The following is a 15,465-nucleotide window of genomic DNA, read 5'->3' on the forward strand; positions in this document are numbered from 1 at the left end:
CTCACCGAACCACAAGGGCCATCAACAAAATCAACAAGAAGATATTAGGAGGAAACTTGGGAGGATTAGTTTAATTTCTTCTTCTAATGTGGGTGATTCAGGGAGCCCATGTTATGGCACCGTGGTGGATAAGAAAGTAGTATATTAGTATCATTTATCTAAAAATTTCATACCAACCAGATTTGCATCATTTTGACCTATCTGATGTGGTTTTAATCTGCCAGCCAATCCTTTTCTTCCTTTTAAGAAAAGAAATTTTGGTTCACTGGTTGGTAACACAGCACAATCGTTTCTTTTTCAGTTGGTGTTGTATCGCATTTAAATTGACCACCATACGACCTTTGCTTATGTAGTCTTGTGTTCATCATCCATCTACCTGGAGTATGTTCTAAGCTCTAACAGTTTATGACAGTGACACATTGTTAAATTGCTATGCACAATGACAACGCATTTTAGGTTTTCTTTGGAGCAAATGGGATATATTTTATTGATCCATACTGAATTGAATTATTTCATGAGAAATCCCCCGCATTCTAGATACAATCTTATCACTAAACCGATCAAACTACCGTACTTAAGTATTGATACACAACGGTAAGAAAAAAGAAGTATTGAAGGGAAAAAAAACTGTAAAATGATGAGGAGCAATCTGCGCAGTGATTAAGGGAAAATGACGGCCAAATCGAATGCAACCCAACCATGACTTTGTCTATTAAATTTCCTGCTTGGATGAACATATTCGGCAACACGTGCCATTTTGGGCAGAACTGGTGTCAAAAGTTGTTCTGTTGGTATGCACTGAAGTTTTTTGCGTGCGGATTTGCGATGCTAAAAGTTGTCACTACCATGGTTTTGCTGTCAATTTATACTTCGTTAGCTAAAGAGGTGCATTATGATAGATCTCATTAGGTGCAATTGCTGTTGGAAATTTTTAGTGTGGACCAACCGATTATTACTCAATTGAGTTAAAGCCAGAGGTATTACTCTGATTAAAAACCAGAACAAGTGCTTGCAACTTATAATACTCTAGCTGGATAAAACCAAGTTTCTCAGAACGAACTTCTAACAACTTACAAATAACACGATGATTATAAATTAACTCCTATCAATTTGGACACAAGCATGCCCCCACTGCATTTTGGCAAGAAAAATGCGGTCACACTTATTTGATTATTCTACCTATTTATAATGTCGGATATAGGAATTCTTTCGAGCCTAGATGAAACTCGTTACAATATACCACCATACCATTTTATACAATGATGTAATATTTTCATCTCTTATGCCAGTGAATTAGGACAATCGGCCAGTATTATTTAAACTTTTAAGATCGAAAATGTATGACATAAATAATATACTAGAAAAAAAAATATGCCGGTCCAATATTTCGGAGATAATCATAAGGATATGATGTACGTGTGTATGTTTATAGTGGTGAATGTGCACGTGTTATAAGCGCATACGTTTATACTGTGTTTCTATAATAAAAGTAGAAATACGAAAACATGAGTTCACCCAATCCAGAGCTTCCAACCTCATATACAGGCCGAGTTTAGTTCCAAAATTATTATTTAAACTTCTAACTTTTCCATCACATGAAAACTTTCCTATACACATAAAGCTTTTCCGTCACATCGTTCTAATTTCAGCCAAACTTCTAATTTTAGTGTGAACTAGACCCACCATTAGTCACACACTCTCCACTCCCCAATTTGATCTAACACTGCCAAATTACCCAGACCAAAAACTTTGACTCCAAACACGCTCTCTTCATCTAGCTCGAGTCCAACAAACCCTGCCCGAAATACGCCCCCAAAGTCCAACCGTGTAGCCCACTTTTTCCTCCATTTCTCACACATACGTGCCGTCGAATCCCCCACCTCCTCCACACCGGACAGCCTGCCCCCAGCTTCCTTCCTTCCTTCTCACCTTCCTCCTCTCTTCGCCTCCTCCCCTCTTCTTCCCCACTCCTCCCCCTCCCAATCCCAAATCGCAATTACTCCCCAAGCCGCGAGAGAGCCCGAGAGTAAACTAATCGCCATCCGCCACCGCGCAGCCGCGGCAGCTAGCTCGCGAGAAGAAAACGCCACGCGACCCGAGAGCGAGAGAGAGAGAGAGCTAAGCCGCCGTGCGCCACGCCACCACCACCAACCCATCCCAATCTCTCTCTCTCTCTCTCCTCGTGCTCCTAGCTACAAGAAGAACCCCCTCACCCCCACCCCGGACACCTACCTAGCCGCTACCCCTCTCTCTTCCTCTTCTTCTTCTTCTTCCCTCTTCTTGTGGTGGTGGGTTTGACCCAAGAACGGAGGAGGGATAGGGCGGGCGGCGATGGGGGCAGTTCGGGGGATTTTGGTCGTGGCGGTGGTTCTTGCGGTGGCGGCGATTCTTGCTGGGGCGGCGGAGGGGAAGGTGAACGGGAAGGCGAAGGGGAAGTACAGGGCGCTGTTCAACTTCGGGGACTCGCTGGCCGACGCCGGCAACCTCCTCGCCAACGGCGTCGACTTCCGCCTCGCTACCGCCCAGCTCCCCTACGGCCAGACCTTCCCCGGCCACCCCACCGGCCGCTGCTCCGACGGCCGCCTCGTCGTCGACCACCTCGGTGCGCCCCTTGGTTTCTCCGCTAGATTGGATTTCGATGTCTGCCTGCTTTGTGTTGCTGATGGTTTGGTTTTTTGGTTTGGATCGCAGCCGACGAGTTCGGCCTGCCGCTGCTGCCGCCGTCCAAGCTCAAGAACTCCAGCTTCGCTCACGGCGCCAACTTCGCCATCACCGGCGCCACCGCGCTCGACACCCCCTACTTCGAGGCCAAGGGGCTCGGCGCCGTCGTCTGGAACTCCGGCGCCCTCCTCACCCAAATCCAGTGGTTCCGCGATCTCAAGCCCTTCTTCTGCAACTCCACCAAGGGTATAATCATAAATTGCATATGCCCAAATCCCCACCTTACCTTGTAGCTACCTCGCCTCACTGAATTTGGGGATTTGTTTTTGTTTTTATCTCCAGAGAGAACTGGATTGGGGAATTGTATCTGATTGTTTTGATGTTTTTGCAGTGGAATGCGATGAATTCTATGCGAATTCGCTCTTCGTCGTCGGCGAGTTTGGTGGCAACGACTACAATGCGCCGCTGTTTGCGGGGAAGGGCCTTGAGGAGGCCTACAAGTTCATGCCGGATGTCATCCAGGCTATCTCCGATGGCATCGAGGTAGAAATTCAATAGCTTCGTTGTGTCGCCTATTTGTTAGTGGTCATGTGGAGAATGTGATTTCAATTATACAACTGTTCGTGTTTGGTGCAGCAATTGATTGCTGAGGGCGCAAGGGAGCTGATTGTACCCGGTGTGATGCCCACTGGATGCTTCCCTGTCTACTTGAACATGCTCGATGAGCCGGCCGATGGGTATGGCCCCCAGAGCGGCTGCGTCCGTCGGTACAACACATTCTCATGGGTGCACAATGCACATCTCAAGCGCATGCTTGAGAAGCTCCGGCCCAAGCACCCCAATGTGAGGATCATATATGGCGATTACTACACGCCTGTTATCCAGTTCATGCTTCAGCCCGAGAAGTTTGGTAAGTTCTTGAGCTCTTTGATAGTTAGCTAGCTCAGGAAGCATCAGTTCGTTCTTATCCTTTATTTCACATCGGTACTAAATTGGCTTTTCTAGCAAAATAACTGTTTTTTAGCTCTTGCTGCTCTAATTTACTTGAACAGATCAAGTCAACTGATACCTAGAGTCAACTTTTCCTCCTGTCACCCTTGAAAGACACAATATATTATTTTTAGATAGTTCAGATCTGGGTAGAGGTGCCTTATCTCTCTAGTAGCACACTGCAATATTTCAAATTACAGTAATGATGGATCACAATTTGTGATTTGAAACCAATTAGAGTAGCTCCATCTATGTTCAGAGTAAATTGGAAGCAAAGTTACTAATCCCATCTTCATTAGAATCTTTTACACTAGTCTGTAAAGTAGTATGGCTATCAGTTCTATTAGTACTCTACCACTCTTTGTTCAAACCTTGTCCTGTTGTTAATTGTCTTCTTGAGAGAGGGGGCCATCCTGAACTATAATGAGATTCCACCCATGATAGGTAATGTGGGGCTAACAATTAGGATTGTCTGATGGTCTGATTGTTATACAAGCTACATACACAGGCTGCCCAACTTGTTTCTCCAGGCAACCATGTAAAAAAGCTTTGAACCTTAGCCATACTGTCACCTACTTTAAAATTATGGTTGTGGCAGCTCTGCTCTTGTTTGATATGATCTAGTTCAGTTTCAAAACTGCCACATTTTGATTGTCTCCATACATATTTTGCCACCGATTCTTTTAAAACCTCGCACATGGGTTCGAGTGGGTGTATATTATCCTCGTGAGTTTAATTCGAATAGCAGTGGCTTGAAAACACCACAAATAAATAAAATGACACATTGGCACGTTTTCCCTACCTAACCTTTTTACCTTTTTCCAACCATCGTGTGTATCACAAATTTCAACATGTCCTTGTTGCGGGGAGTACAGACATGTAGGAATTGCTCTGTTAGCTGAGCCATCCTTTTTGGTGATCCACTTCTGTTATCTAATGCTTGCTTACCTTGCTGGCAATGACCTTTTTTATGCTTTGTAGTTAGTGCTTTTTAATTAGAGGGAGCATCAGCAGGTAGAGTTATGAAATCTTCTGCATAGTTTAATGGCCAAGTTGGGCATCACGGTTCAATGGCCTTGTCATCTCTAGATCACATCCGCTAGCATTTCTCTTTCATTGTGTGTGGTAGCAACAAACACATCTTTGGCCCATTTAATTCTGCTAATAGAGACTGTTTCTGTCTCAACTGGTGAAGAAAAAGGATTCAGATGCATTATTGTTGATTAAAAATTGAAAACATCTAACGTTCTTGCCTTTTCAATTCAGGATTTTACAAGCAGCTACCTAGGGCATGCTGCGGGGCTCCTGGGTCCGTTGCGAAGGCCGCTTACAACTTCAATGTCACAGCCAAATGTGGTGAGGCTGGTGCAACCGCGTGTGATGATCCATCAACCCATTGGAGCTGGGATGGCATTCACCTGACAGAGGCGGCTTACGGTCACATTGCCAGAGGTTGGGTATATGGTCCTTTCGCTGACCAACCGATCTTCCAATCTTCATGAGAAAGTCACTTCTTCCGTTGTAATTGTAGAGGTGTATCACGATAGTGCACTGAAATGGAGCAGGGAAAGTAGTTCTTCCATATGGTTCCAAGGTTGCATACATGTATATTTTCATTCTATTACATTCATTGCAGTCAGGTACAAAGGTGGAATAGGGCTGTCAAAAGCTTGATTTTGTTTATTTGTCAGGCGACATAACTATGAAAATGTAACAGACACATGATTGTGTAAATTGCCTCCGGAAATATGATACAAATTGTCTTTTTGAGTATCTCCGGTTTCCCTGGTTCAAATCTGCCCTGTTCTTAGCAGCAGCTTTTGTCTGAACATGTTGCTGCGTTCTTGTACAGAAAATGAGCTCTGCCTGAAAGTTTATTTTTGGTGCATTTTAGCTGCAAACAATTAGCAGAAGGTGAGGGTTACTAGTGCTAATTGAACTGAACATGGCGAGGTAACGGGAGAAGAATCCTGAATATACAATTGGCAGTGATGGATGCAGAATTCAGAACAGTGCATGCAGGTGGGAGTTGAAACTAATGAACTGATCTGAAGAATCTATTTTTATTATTGCGTTGTACGTTGCTTGCCATGTGATTCGCACTTATTTTTAGCAGCCCACGAACTGACGAACCCTGGTTTGTTTTCTCCTTTTTGTTGTCAGTGTATCCCTATAAGTTTTGAAGTATGAGCTGTCAATGGAGATATCAAAAGATATCGAAAAGCAAAGAAATTTCCTTTGGTACTAGTAGGAGTGATTACTGAAGCAAGTACATCCAAGTTAACTGAAGAAAATTCCAGATTGCATTAGTACTTCTTAAGGGAAAAAAGATTCGTTTAAACATTGAGCATTAGGACAAACGAGAGACAAAGGACAAACTTCAGATTCCAGAAGAGTTACTTCACAAGTTCACATCTCGTGTTTCAGAATCGCACATGGTCGTACTAGTGCACTAGTTACTTACGATCTGTCCAAAAGAACGCAATTGTTATACTACATGTACTAGTACAGTATATTGTCCTACTGCCCTACTGGTCCTCACTTGTGCTTTCTATTGTACTCATGGGTCATGGCAATTGAAGAATATGATATTATTGGAATAATTGTGCCAAAAAAAACTCATGTAAACATTTTCAAGCCAACTCACACATTTAAAAGTAAAAATGCAACAGCATACTGGCAGATTTTTTTTAGTAAATTTCATAAAACCTTACATATTATGATCCAAGTTGCATAAAATTTCATAAAACCCTTAAGATTTATTTCTCCATTTTAGCACATGGTACATAACCCCAGGTACTGTTAACCAATTTTATATACCCCTATATAAACTCTTTGAAAAGTTTTACATATGTGCATGTAACATTTATATTATGGATAAAAAAAATTCATAAATTTAAGATGTGATCGTAGAACTTAAAAGTATGGTGGATCAATGCCAAAATGAACAATAGTATGATTTTGTAAAATTTTACAACCATAATACACGAGGTTAAGTGTCACGTGCTAAAATTGCTATGATTTTATTCAACTTAGACCACAATATCTAGAATTAATTAAGTGAAATTTACCTTTTTTAAGGGGAGGGGGGTTTGTGAGAAATAAATCCATCTTACTATGATAAAACTCATAACATTTAACTTAAAATTCAAAAACTAGGAAACCATAGGATCTGATTTCTCTTATTAGTACTATACAGTTAAGAGTAAATTTCACTTTGGGGCATGTATTTTGACCATACTTGCAACATGGACTAGGGATAGAACTATGTTTTCATTTAACACCATATATATTTGCAAGCTTTTGCATTTTGCACCGGGTCAATGGTTTAGACTGCTATGTTGCTTCTCCAAATGCGCATAAATTACTTCACTTATACCTATAACTAACGCAGCAATCGCAACGGAGCAATAGCTAATTTTGCACAAAATCAATCAAGCTTAACCCAAAATTAACAATCTCCCTAAGAAACCATAAAATAAAGTACCCGTGACTCCCTCCTCTTTTCAATCCTAGCATCATGCGAGATGTTCTCCATTGATGAAACTGACAAAGTCAAACTGCCAGATGAAGCTGATGAGGGTTTCGATGACCTGTACCGCCGCGCTGGTGACTGATGTTGACCACAGAGTTGCTTGACATTATTCTTACTATAAACTTTTTAATTAATTAGAGCTGTCGATTTACTAGATCGATCCCAAGGAAGATCGAAGATGGCAATGCAGAACGGAGGTGAAGACGTGGAGTCCACCACCTGCTGCTTGCATGCACGGGTGGAGAAACCATTTATACTCTCGGTTGGTAACCCCTCTTTAGTCCCGATTCCAATCTTTTTAATCCCGGTTTTTCAACCGGGACTAGCAATCCGGGACTACTTTAGTCCCGGTTTTCCAACCGAGACTAGCAATGCGGAACTAAAGATGTCCATATTTAGTCCCGATTGAAATAACCGGGACTAAAGATACCTAAGAGAGGGTAGCGGCAGTCCCATTAGGTCTCCTTTTCTTTTTTTTTCATTGTTTTTTTTTAGCCAGAGTTTAATCCCTGTATTTTCTCCCAAATCAAGTGGGATGCATATTCCAAATCAAACCCAACATCCCAAAACATTCACATCACAAATCTTAAGTTACTTGTACACACAAATCAAATACATCACAAATCTTAAAAAAATTATACACAAACCAAATACATCACATATTATACATCTCAGATCCATACAACAAATCACAAAATTATACATCTCAGTGAATCACAAATTGTAAAATCTCAGTGAATCACAAATTGTAAAAAAAAAGAGAAAAAATAATGGATGCCGGTAGCGCCGCCTGCCGCCGCTCGCTACTCGGCCCGTGCCCAGCGCCTGCTGCTTGCGGCCCTACCGGGTGCGGCCCCGCTGGGCACCGGAAGGGAGGAGGGGGAGGAGGCGGTCATTGCTGGGCATCGGATGCGAAGGGAGGAGGGGGAGGAGAGGGTAGGGATGGGAGGAGGAAGAAGAGAGGGAGATGGATCTGAGGAGAGGCCGGTTGTTGAGGAGATTGAGGCCGGTTGTTGGTGAGAGGATAGGGAATAGGGATTATATACTACACGTGATTTTAATCTCGGTTAGTAATACCGGGAGTAAAGATCTAGGAGATTTTAGTAGTGGTGATCTTTAGTCCCGGTTTGTGACACCAACCGGGACTAAAGATCCCCGCCCCTCTGACAAGGGACCGACAGGGGTTGGTAACGTAGAATGGATGTGGGGTTTTAAACCGGGACTAAAGATCAGTTTTGGGACGACCGAGTAAAGATCAGTTTTCTAGTAGTGATGGCATGCCATGGACAGAGCCACAGTGGCAGTTCAAACCCTTCACTCCGGTCCAAAGTGAAAAAGCTTGCCAACATATATGGTGTTAAGTGAAAACATCAACTTATCCCTAGTCCAGGTTGTAAACATGGTCAAAATACCTAGCCCAAACTGAAATTTACTCTACAGTTAAAGCTCTTGGTTTTGAAGGGTGGTGAGACTGTTGTGTTACGTTGTATAAAGAGGCAGATAACTTCAGTCGCGCACAGAAGAACTCCAATTCCAACTCAATCGAACCTCCAAGAGGAGATTTGGAAGAGGATGGAATTAAAATTAATCATCGTCGGATGATCCATGTAAGTCAGTCTCCTTGTTCTTCTACCTACTTAATCATCTCTGCTTATTGATCATGAGTTTTTTTTTGACATACGTATGTAACAATCTATCGATCTAATCAGTTAGATATGACTCAATCCAGTTCTGGTATTGGGAGCATATATACACATGAGACAGATTATGGCTTGCAAGCTAGCTGCAATATCGAATCCATTTTATACAGCTAGATGAGAAATGAGGATCCAAAATGTTCTCCCCAAAACAAGGATCCATTTTCGCCCAAATTTCACATGCGCGCGCAAAACAAATGATAATTGCAGTGCTACAGAAACTATAATTAACTTGATTGCATATACATTGGTCGCAAACTCCCAAAATACGAGCACCACATGTAACTACGTTGCACAACATGATCGCTGCATGAATAATGAATAGCTAAGTTGCAGAAGATAATGTCTGAGCATTCGGAAACATAGTCCTTTTTTTTATATATATAAAAAGACATTTTGAATCCTGCAAATTCCACAGAAATTCAGATTCAGGTATGGATCGCGGTCATTAACAAACGGAGTATAATTAGCTGTTGCAGCATCAGCATCAGCTCTATATACGTACCTGCGAAGGGGTAATAGTTTCCTGAATTTCAATTCAAAGAAGGATTCAAAGTAGTTCATGTGACAGGGTTAATTACCTTCCAATCTAGTTAAGTCCCCATGGGTGGATACAGATGAACAATCATATGCATGTTTTTGCCATGCATATGCGATCTGCCATCTATCCCCTCATGCATGTTCATATCCTCACAAGTAATCTCGTCACACAGCAGTTGATTAGCTTCAATTGATTAACAAATGTATGCATCATCTGGAACTGAATTTCCATCATATATTAATTTTAGGCTTTTAGGAATTAGGACACGGCAGTTCATTAGCACCAATCGATTAACAAAAATGTATGCAATACCTGGAACTGAATTTCCACATAACTAGCAGGTTTTTTGACAAATTGACCCTTTTGGAAAACTTATTTCGAAACTAACCCCTGCCAAAAACTTCATCCAAAAATAGGCCGTCGCCTCAGCGCCAAACACATTGGCGCTGACGTTGGCCGTGTCAGCGCCAACGGGACTGGCGCTGACATTGTGCCACCGTGGCGGCCGGGCCGATCCCCAGCTGACGTGGCAGCTACCTCAGCGCCAACCGGACTGGCGCTGAGGTGGGACTTGGCCGCAACCCCCAAGGCCCAGACAAGCAAGGCTTCTGGATGGCTTGCGGGCTTGGACCTCAGCGCCAGCCATAATGGCGCTGACCGTGCGACACTCAGCGCCAGCCCACCTGGCGCTGAGGTTGGACTTGGCCGTTTCGGCCGTGGCCCAGCCCAGCAAGCCTTCTGGATGGCTGGGCTGGGACCTCTGCACTGGCGTTGAGTTTGGACATGTCAGCGCCATTTAGCATGGCGCTGACGTCCCAGCCCTGCTAAACTTTAGTAAAACTTTGCACACAACACAGGCAAACATCAAATCACAGAAATTTACAGGCAGCAATATATCCAGAGAACCATACAAAACATACATCCATCCATCAATCCCAACATCATTCCATACATCCATAGAATCCATCAATACATCCATATATGAAGTCCATATATATAAGAAATAAAAACATCCCATCGATCCTCGTCTATACATCCAGTCGAGTCCATACATCCAGTCCATACATCCATCGAACCATGCATCAAGTCCATCCATCTATCCATCCATCCATTGAACCATGCACTCACCTCCTCCTACCTCTAGTGCGAGGACGAGGCACGTCGGGGGTGTACCTCCAGTCCTGCGAAGGAGCCCGCCGGCGTCGTGGTCGAGACGGGCCGGGCTGCGAGATATCCGGCTGTGACGACTCTGGTGCGTCCTCTAGCTGCGAGGGACCGAGCTCATCCGCCTCCTCTTCTCTGTCCTCATCCCCTTCTTCCTCCTCATCTCCTTCCTCCGCCTCTTTGTCTTGCTCGCCCTCCTCGTCACCCACCTCCCCTTCTTCATCCCCCTCTTGGTGGGCATGAGCATGTTCGACCACATCAGTCGACCTGCAGCCGAGCCTTGCTGCCAACTTCCGACATCGCTGCCGTAGTCTCTGCATAAAAAATAATCCATGTTAAGTTATCGCTTTTGGAAGAAAACACCGTAGTTTCATCTCTTTCCAACGATTACCTGTAGGGCGTTGCGGAGGGTGCCGCCCTCTCCTTCAGAGCCAGGAGCCGTGCCTAGCGCCACTCCCGCGTCGTTGACGGTCCGCAAGAGCTCTCGAGCCTGTAGGATTGAAATGAAGTAAGTCACAACATATATGGCATTGAAATGAAATAATATACAACATTAATGCTAGAAACTAACCACTCTGTCGCGAACAGGTCCCGTCTCGACCGTGGTACCTAGACGGGTACGAGTATCGTACTTGTTCTGCTCCTCAACATCCTCGGGGTCATCCGCTATGTCGGCTAGTGTCCAAGCCGGACGTAGGACAAGACGGTAGGTCCTGTGGAGCCACGCCAAGTACAAGTCGAACTCCGTCCCGTTGTGCTGACCCTGGTCTGGTACTCCATTCTCCTCGAACTTCTCCCATTGCGTGATATGATCCTGATGGTAGTAAGCCCAATCAGTCACCTTCTTGTTCTTCCGACGGTCCACCCTGCACGTATGCAAAATGTCCAACTCAAATATGTAGTAAATGTTGAAGTGACTGATTGGGCAAGCAAAATAAATTGTTAAGTGAAATTACTAACTTGTGTAGGTCGATACTCGTGGAGAAACGGTGCGGGATTGTTTGAAGCCTCCCGAATTGCCGCATCACGCGGTGGCACATCTGGAACTCCACTGCATAGAAGCAGATCAGTGGGCACCGTAGGGTCTTCAACGCATCCTCTATATGGCACATGGGATTCAGTTCTAGCTTGAGCACTTCCTGTGCCTGATATGGCATCCACACCACCTGCAGCAACAAAAATAAAACACATTGAAGCACATTTAGTACTATATAGTAAGAAACCATCTTCATGTGTGATAGAACCCCGAATAGCTTACATGTTCTGGCTGTAGGTAGTCCATCTCGTTTGTGTAGTGGTAGTACGCCAAATTCCTGCGGCCTACTACTGGAGATGGGACCGATTCCCACAGGTGAGCTACAGTGGGACGTCGGTCTGCATCCTGGTGTGGCCAAGCCTGATGGGTCCTCCACATGGGCCGACCAACTGGAAGCCTCATCCACATCCAAACCTGCGTCACATACGTTAGCTTCCAACATGTTAGCAAGAAATTGAAATGTTATGAAACATAACATGCGTGAACTTACCTGTAGCAACCAAACACAGCCTGCTAGGTTCGCGTCCCCGCCTTGCCTTCGGCAAGCATCACAGAGTTGCCGGTACAACCAGGCTAGGGCAGCCGACCCCCAGCTGAAGGTACCCGCCTCGTCCCAGTCCGCAAGCAACAGCAGCCACATCCAAGAAGCCATGTCTCCACCAGAGTCAGGGAACAGAATACTGCCGAAGATGTACAGCACGTACGCCCTGCAGTATCGCTGTACTGTAGCCTCGTCTGCCTCAGCGGGACACTGACCGAAGTTGGCTCGCAACCAACTCAAAGGAACCCCTGATGTCTTCGTCTGCCTCTGACCATCAGGTGCCACTGGAGGCTCCAGACCAAGGTACTCCTCGACCCTCTCCCTCCAGTTCCCCGACGCTGTGTCACCTGTAACCGGAAATTAAATGGAATCATTAGTAATTGCAAAAAAATTAACAAATGAATACGAAGACTCGTTAGTAATTCCCTGACGCTGTGTCACCTGTGACCGCCTGACCCCGGATAGGAAGACCCAGGATCATGGCGACGTCCTCCAGAGTGACCGTCAGCTCCCCGCACGGTAGGTGGAAGGTGTGTGTCTCTGGACGCCACCGGTCCACTAGGGCCGTCAGAGCAGCGGCGTTGTACAGAGGCACCGGTCGCTGCGCCATGGTCACGAACGCCAAGAGCTGCGCCCGCCGTAGGTACGGGACGTACCGGTCGTCGAACAGTATGTGCGCCGTGTGACCTCTGACTCGAAGGGTCTTCAAGCGCTGCATCAATAGACAAACATAATAACATAAAGTTAGCGACAATATATCATATACAAGGGTTGTGGAAAATACATCATGCAACTAGGAACTTTAATTTTGGGATTGAGCAAGAAAACTGAAAAGAAGATCTGTGTGTTTACATGCTCTGCTTTGAGGCTCCTGAACTTTGATTTGAGTTATCTCTATGATGGATGATCTATCTGTACAAACTAAAATCAAAGAAGAAAAAATAAATTCGATCATAAAAAAATGGAATATTGTTGATGCTAACCTCTCCGCTGGCAATCTGTGGGGCCCGGTGCTTCTCCTCGTAGAAATCCTCCAACCCCGGAAAGTGCTCCATCCTGCAAATGAAAATGGAATCATTAGTAATTGAAAAAATATTAAATGGAACAATCACAATGAGAACGGAAAGGAGGACAACAGAAAGTAAACATTGAAGCAACAATATGAACTTAGCAAATGAATGTCATCCAATCCCACCTGTGTGCTACGATCATCATCGGAGTCGGAAGCGGACTCATCCAATTCATCCTCTGTATCATACTCCAACCAGCCTGGGTTCAATCCACTGCGTATCATAGCCTCCTCACACTCCTCTCGGGTATAGAATTTCAGCCTAGCCAACTCCCTTAGGCCCATACTTACATTCTTAGCATTCGCTTCTTCCTCAGGCAACTCCACATCATCTCCTACCTCCCGACCATCCTCAACATCTCCTTCCTCTCTTACCGGCACATTCTCCTCCACATTAACTTCCTCCCTTAACGGCACATTGTCCTCTGCATGTACTTCTTCCCTTAACGGCACATTCTCCTCTGCATGTACTTCCTCCCTTACCGGGTCATTCTCTTCCCTGACCTCCACATCCGCCATATCATTTACTCCCTCGCCCCCCTCCACGTCTTCCTCAATCAATTCTTCCTTCCTACTACACCTCTCCGACAGTTCGTGACAGCTAATGGGTGATTCTATGAGTTGACTTTCATTAAGGTCTATAAGTTCTTTCTTCCCTATCCTACCATCTTTCTTCCATGCAAACACCTCAAGAGATTTGAAATGTGACCCCAATACTATATCTATATATGTTTGCCATTCGATCTCTCCATTCAAGTCTAACATAAATTTATGTGACATGACACCGCCGCCCACATCGTATCTCCCTTGCACACCAACCGACTCATCATTCCAATCCAATTCATGCTTGATGCGAGACATTAACTCCTCAAAGGTAGGCTTCGCAAAAAACACTAATTGTCTAACTGTCATTCCCTCAAATTGGCTTCCATGTGTACTTTCATCTACCACACAACCACCATAATGAAGCCGGACCAATCTATCCATCTACAATTTTTAACCCATGCATAAACATTAATTACTTGAAAATAATATGTAATTACCATTGCAATACCAATACTTCAAAAGCTAACAACATGTCTAATTTTTCCAATAAATAAGTACATTACTCAAATACTACACATTATTGATAAAAAAAACTCTACTCCTACAAATTACCTACCCTTCACTACACATCAACCCCTTTCAAACCCTCTCAATCACCACAAATCCATCCCACATCCTAGGCCATCACCACACATCCATCTCCCATCAAACCCTAGTGCATCACCAAACATCCATCCCAAATATATTTTGTCAAATGTATCAATAACAACCAAATGGATAAAGATATGCCACCTCCACACTTCATCCCCACCCATATTATCCATCTAATAATCCATCCTTAGCCAACTATTATCAAACCACGTCTACAACCAAAACAATGCAAAATATCCAATAAAACTTTGGGGAACTTAGGGTTTATAGAGGGGTTTACCTTCTCTTCCGATCCCAAACTCAATGCCGCACAAATCACCTTCGATTAGAGAGGTTTTTGGGGGAGATTGGGCGAGGAGAACGCGGTGGCGACCGAACCCTAGGCGGGCGGCTGGGGAAAAAACGGAGGAAGAACTGGCTGGGGCGGCCTCGGCCGGGCTCTAAGTAGCCAAGGTCAGCGCCAACTTACTTGGCGCTGAGGTTGGGCACCTCAGCGCCGAAGCGGTTGGCGCTGAGGTAGCTGCCACGTCAGCTAGGGGATCGGCCCGGCCGCCACGGTGGCACAATGTCAGCGCCAGTCCCGTTGGCGCTGACACGGCCAACCTCAGCGCCAATGCGCTTGGCGCTGAGCCGACGGCCTAGTTTTGGTTGAAGTTTTTGGCAGTGGTTAGTTTCGAATTAAGTTTTTGAAAAGGGTCAATTTGTCAAAAAAACGGGAAACTAATCTCTTCTTCAGGTATTCCTACCAACAAATTCTGCCACTGCCACTGCCACTTGGTTATGAATGTACATCCATCCAAATTATGGTTGTTTAAAACGACATCATCTTTACTATGCGCACATGTCAATCTCTTGGGATTATTTTGCTATGTATAAGATAAATTTGTCGTTGCAACCTGTGATCTGTTCCCAGTACCATCATTTTTTTTTAACGACTCGCACGAGACGGTGCGAAGTTCTATTGATAGAGTAGAAAAAAATTACAAGATTACAATCTGGAGGGTCGTAACCAGGAAAAAGGAAAAATAAACCAC

At 44.6% G+C, this 15,465-nt stretch overlaps 2 protein-coding genes and 1 long non-coding RNA gene across 3 annotated transcripts; 1 reads left to right on the forward strand and 2 right to left on the reverse strand.

Annotated features, from left to right (window-relative positions):
* The first annotated feature begins 1,992 nt into the window (after window positions 1–1,992).
* LOC4328886 (GDSL esterase/lipase At5g45910) lies at window positions 1,993–5,424 on the forward strand. Its single transcript, XM_015771096.3, has 5 exons — window positions 1,993–2,602; window positions 2,692–2,907; window positions 3,053–3,204; window positions 3,298–3,571; window positions 4,918–5,424. The coding sequence occupies exons 1-5, from the start codon at window positions 2,332–2,334 to the stop codon at window positions 5,151–5,153; spliced, it is 1,149 nt and encodes a 382-aa protein (XP_015626582.1). The 5' UTR covers window positions 1,993–2,331; the 3' UTR covers window positions 5,154–5,424.
* Window positions 5,425–10,332: 4,908 nt separating this feature from the next.
* Window positions 10,333–11,073, reverse strand: LOC136355114 (uncharacterized). Its single transcript, XR_010739191.1, has 2 exons — window positions 10,980–11,073; window positions 10,333–10,902 (listed from the first exon to the last, which is right to left on the reverse strand). It is a non-coding gene; the product is annotated as an uncharacterized lncRNA (long non-coding RNA).
* A 74-nt stretch (window positions 11,074–11,147) lies between these two features.
* Window positions 11,148–14,297, reverse strand: LOC112937878 (protein MAIN-LIKE 2-like). Its single transcript, XM_026023030.2, has 7 exons — window positions 13,302–14,297; window positions 13,149–13,221; window positions 12,607–12,877; window positions 12,115–12,512; window positions 11,847–12,038; window positions 11,549–11,754; window positions 11,148–11,454 (listed from the first exon to the last, which is right to left on the reverse strand). The coding sequence occupies exons 1-7, from the start codon at window positions 14,219–14,221 to the stop codon at window positions 11,148–11,150; spliced, it is 2,367 nt and encodes a 788-aa protein (XP_025878815.2). The 5' UTR covers window positions 14,222–14,297.
* Window positions 14,298–15,465: the final 1,168 nt, after the last annotated feature.

Source organism: Oryza sativa, chromosome 2 (genome assembly GCF_034140825.1).
Source record: "Oryza sativa Japonica Group chromosome 2, ASM3414082v1".
In the NCBI taxonomy this organism is placed as follows: Eukaryota; Viridiplantae; Streptophyta; class Magnoliopsida; order Poales; family Poaceae; genus Oryza; species Oryza sativa.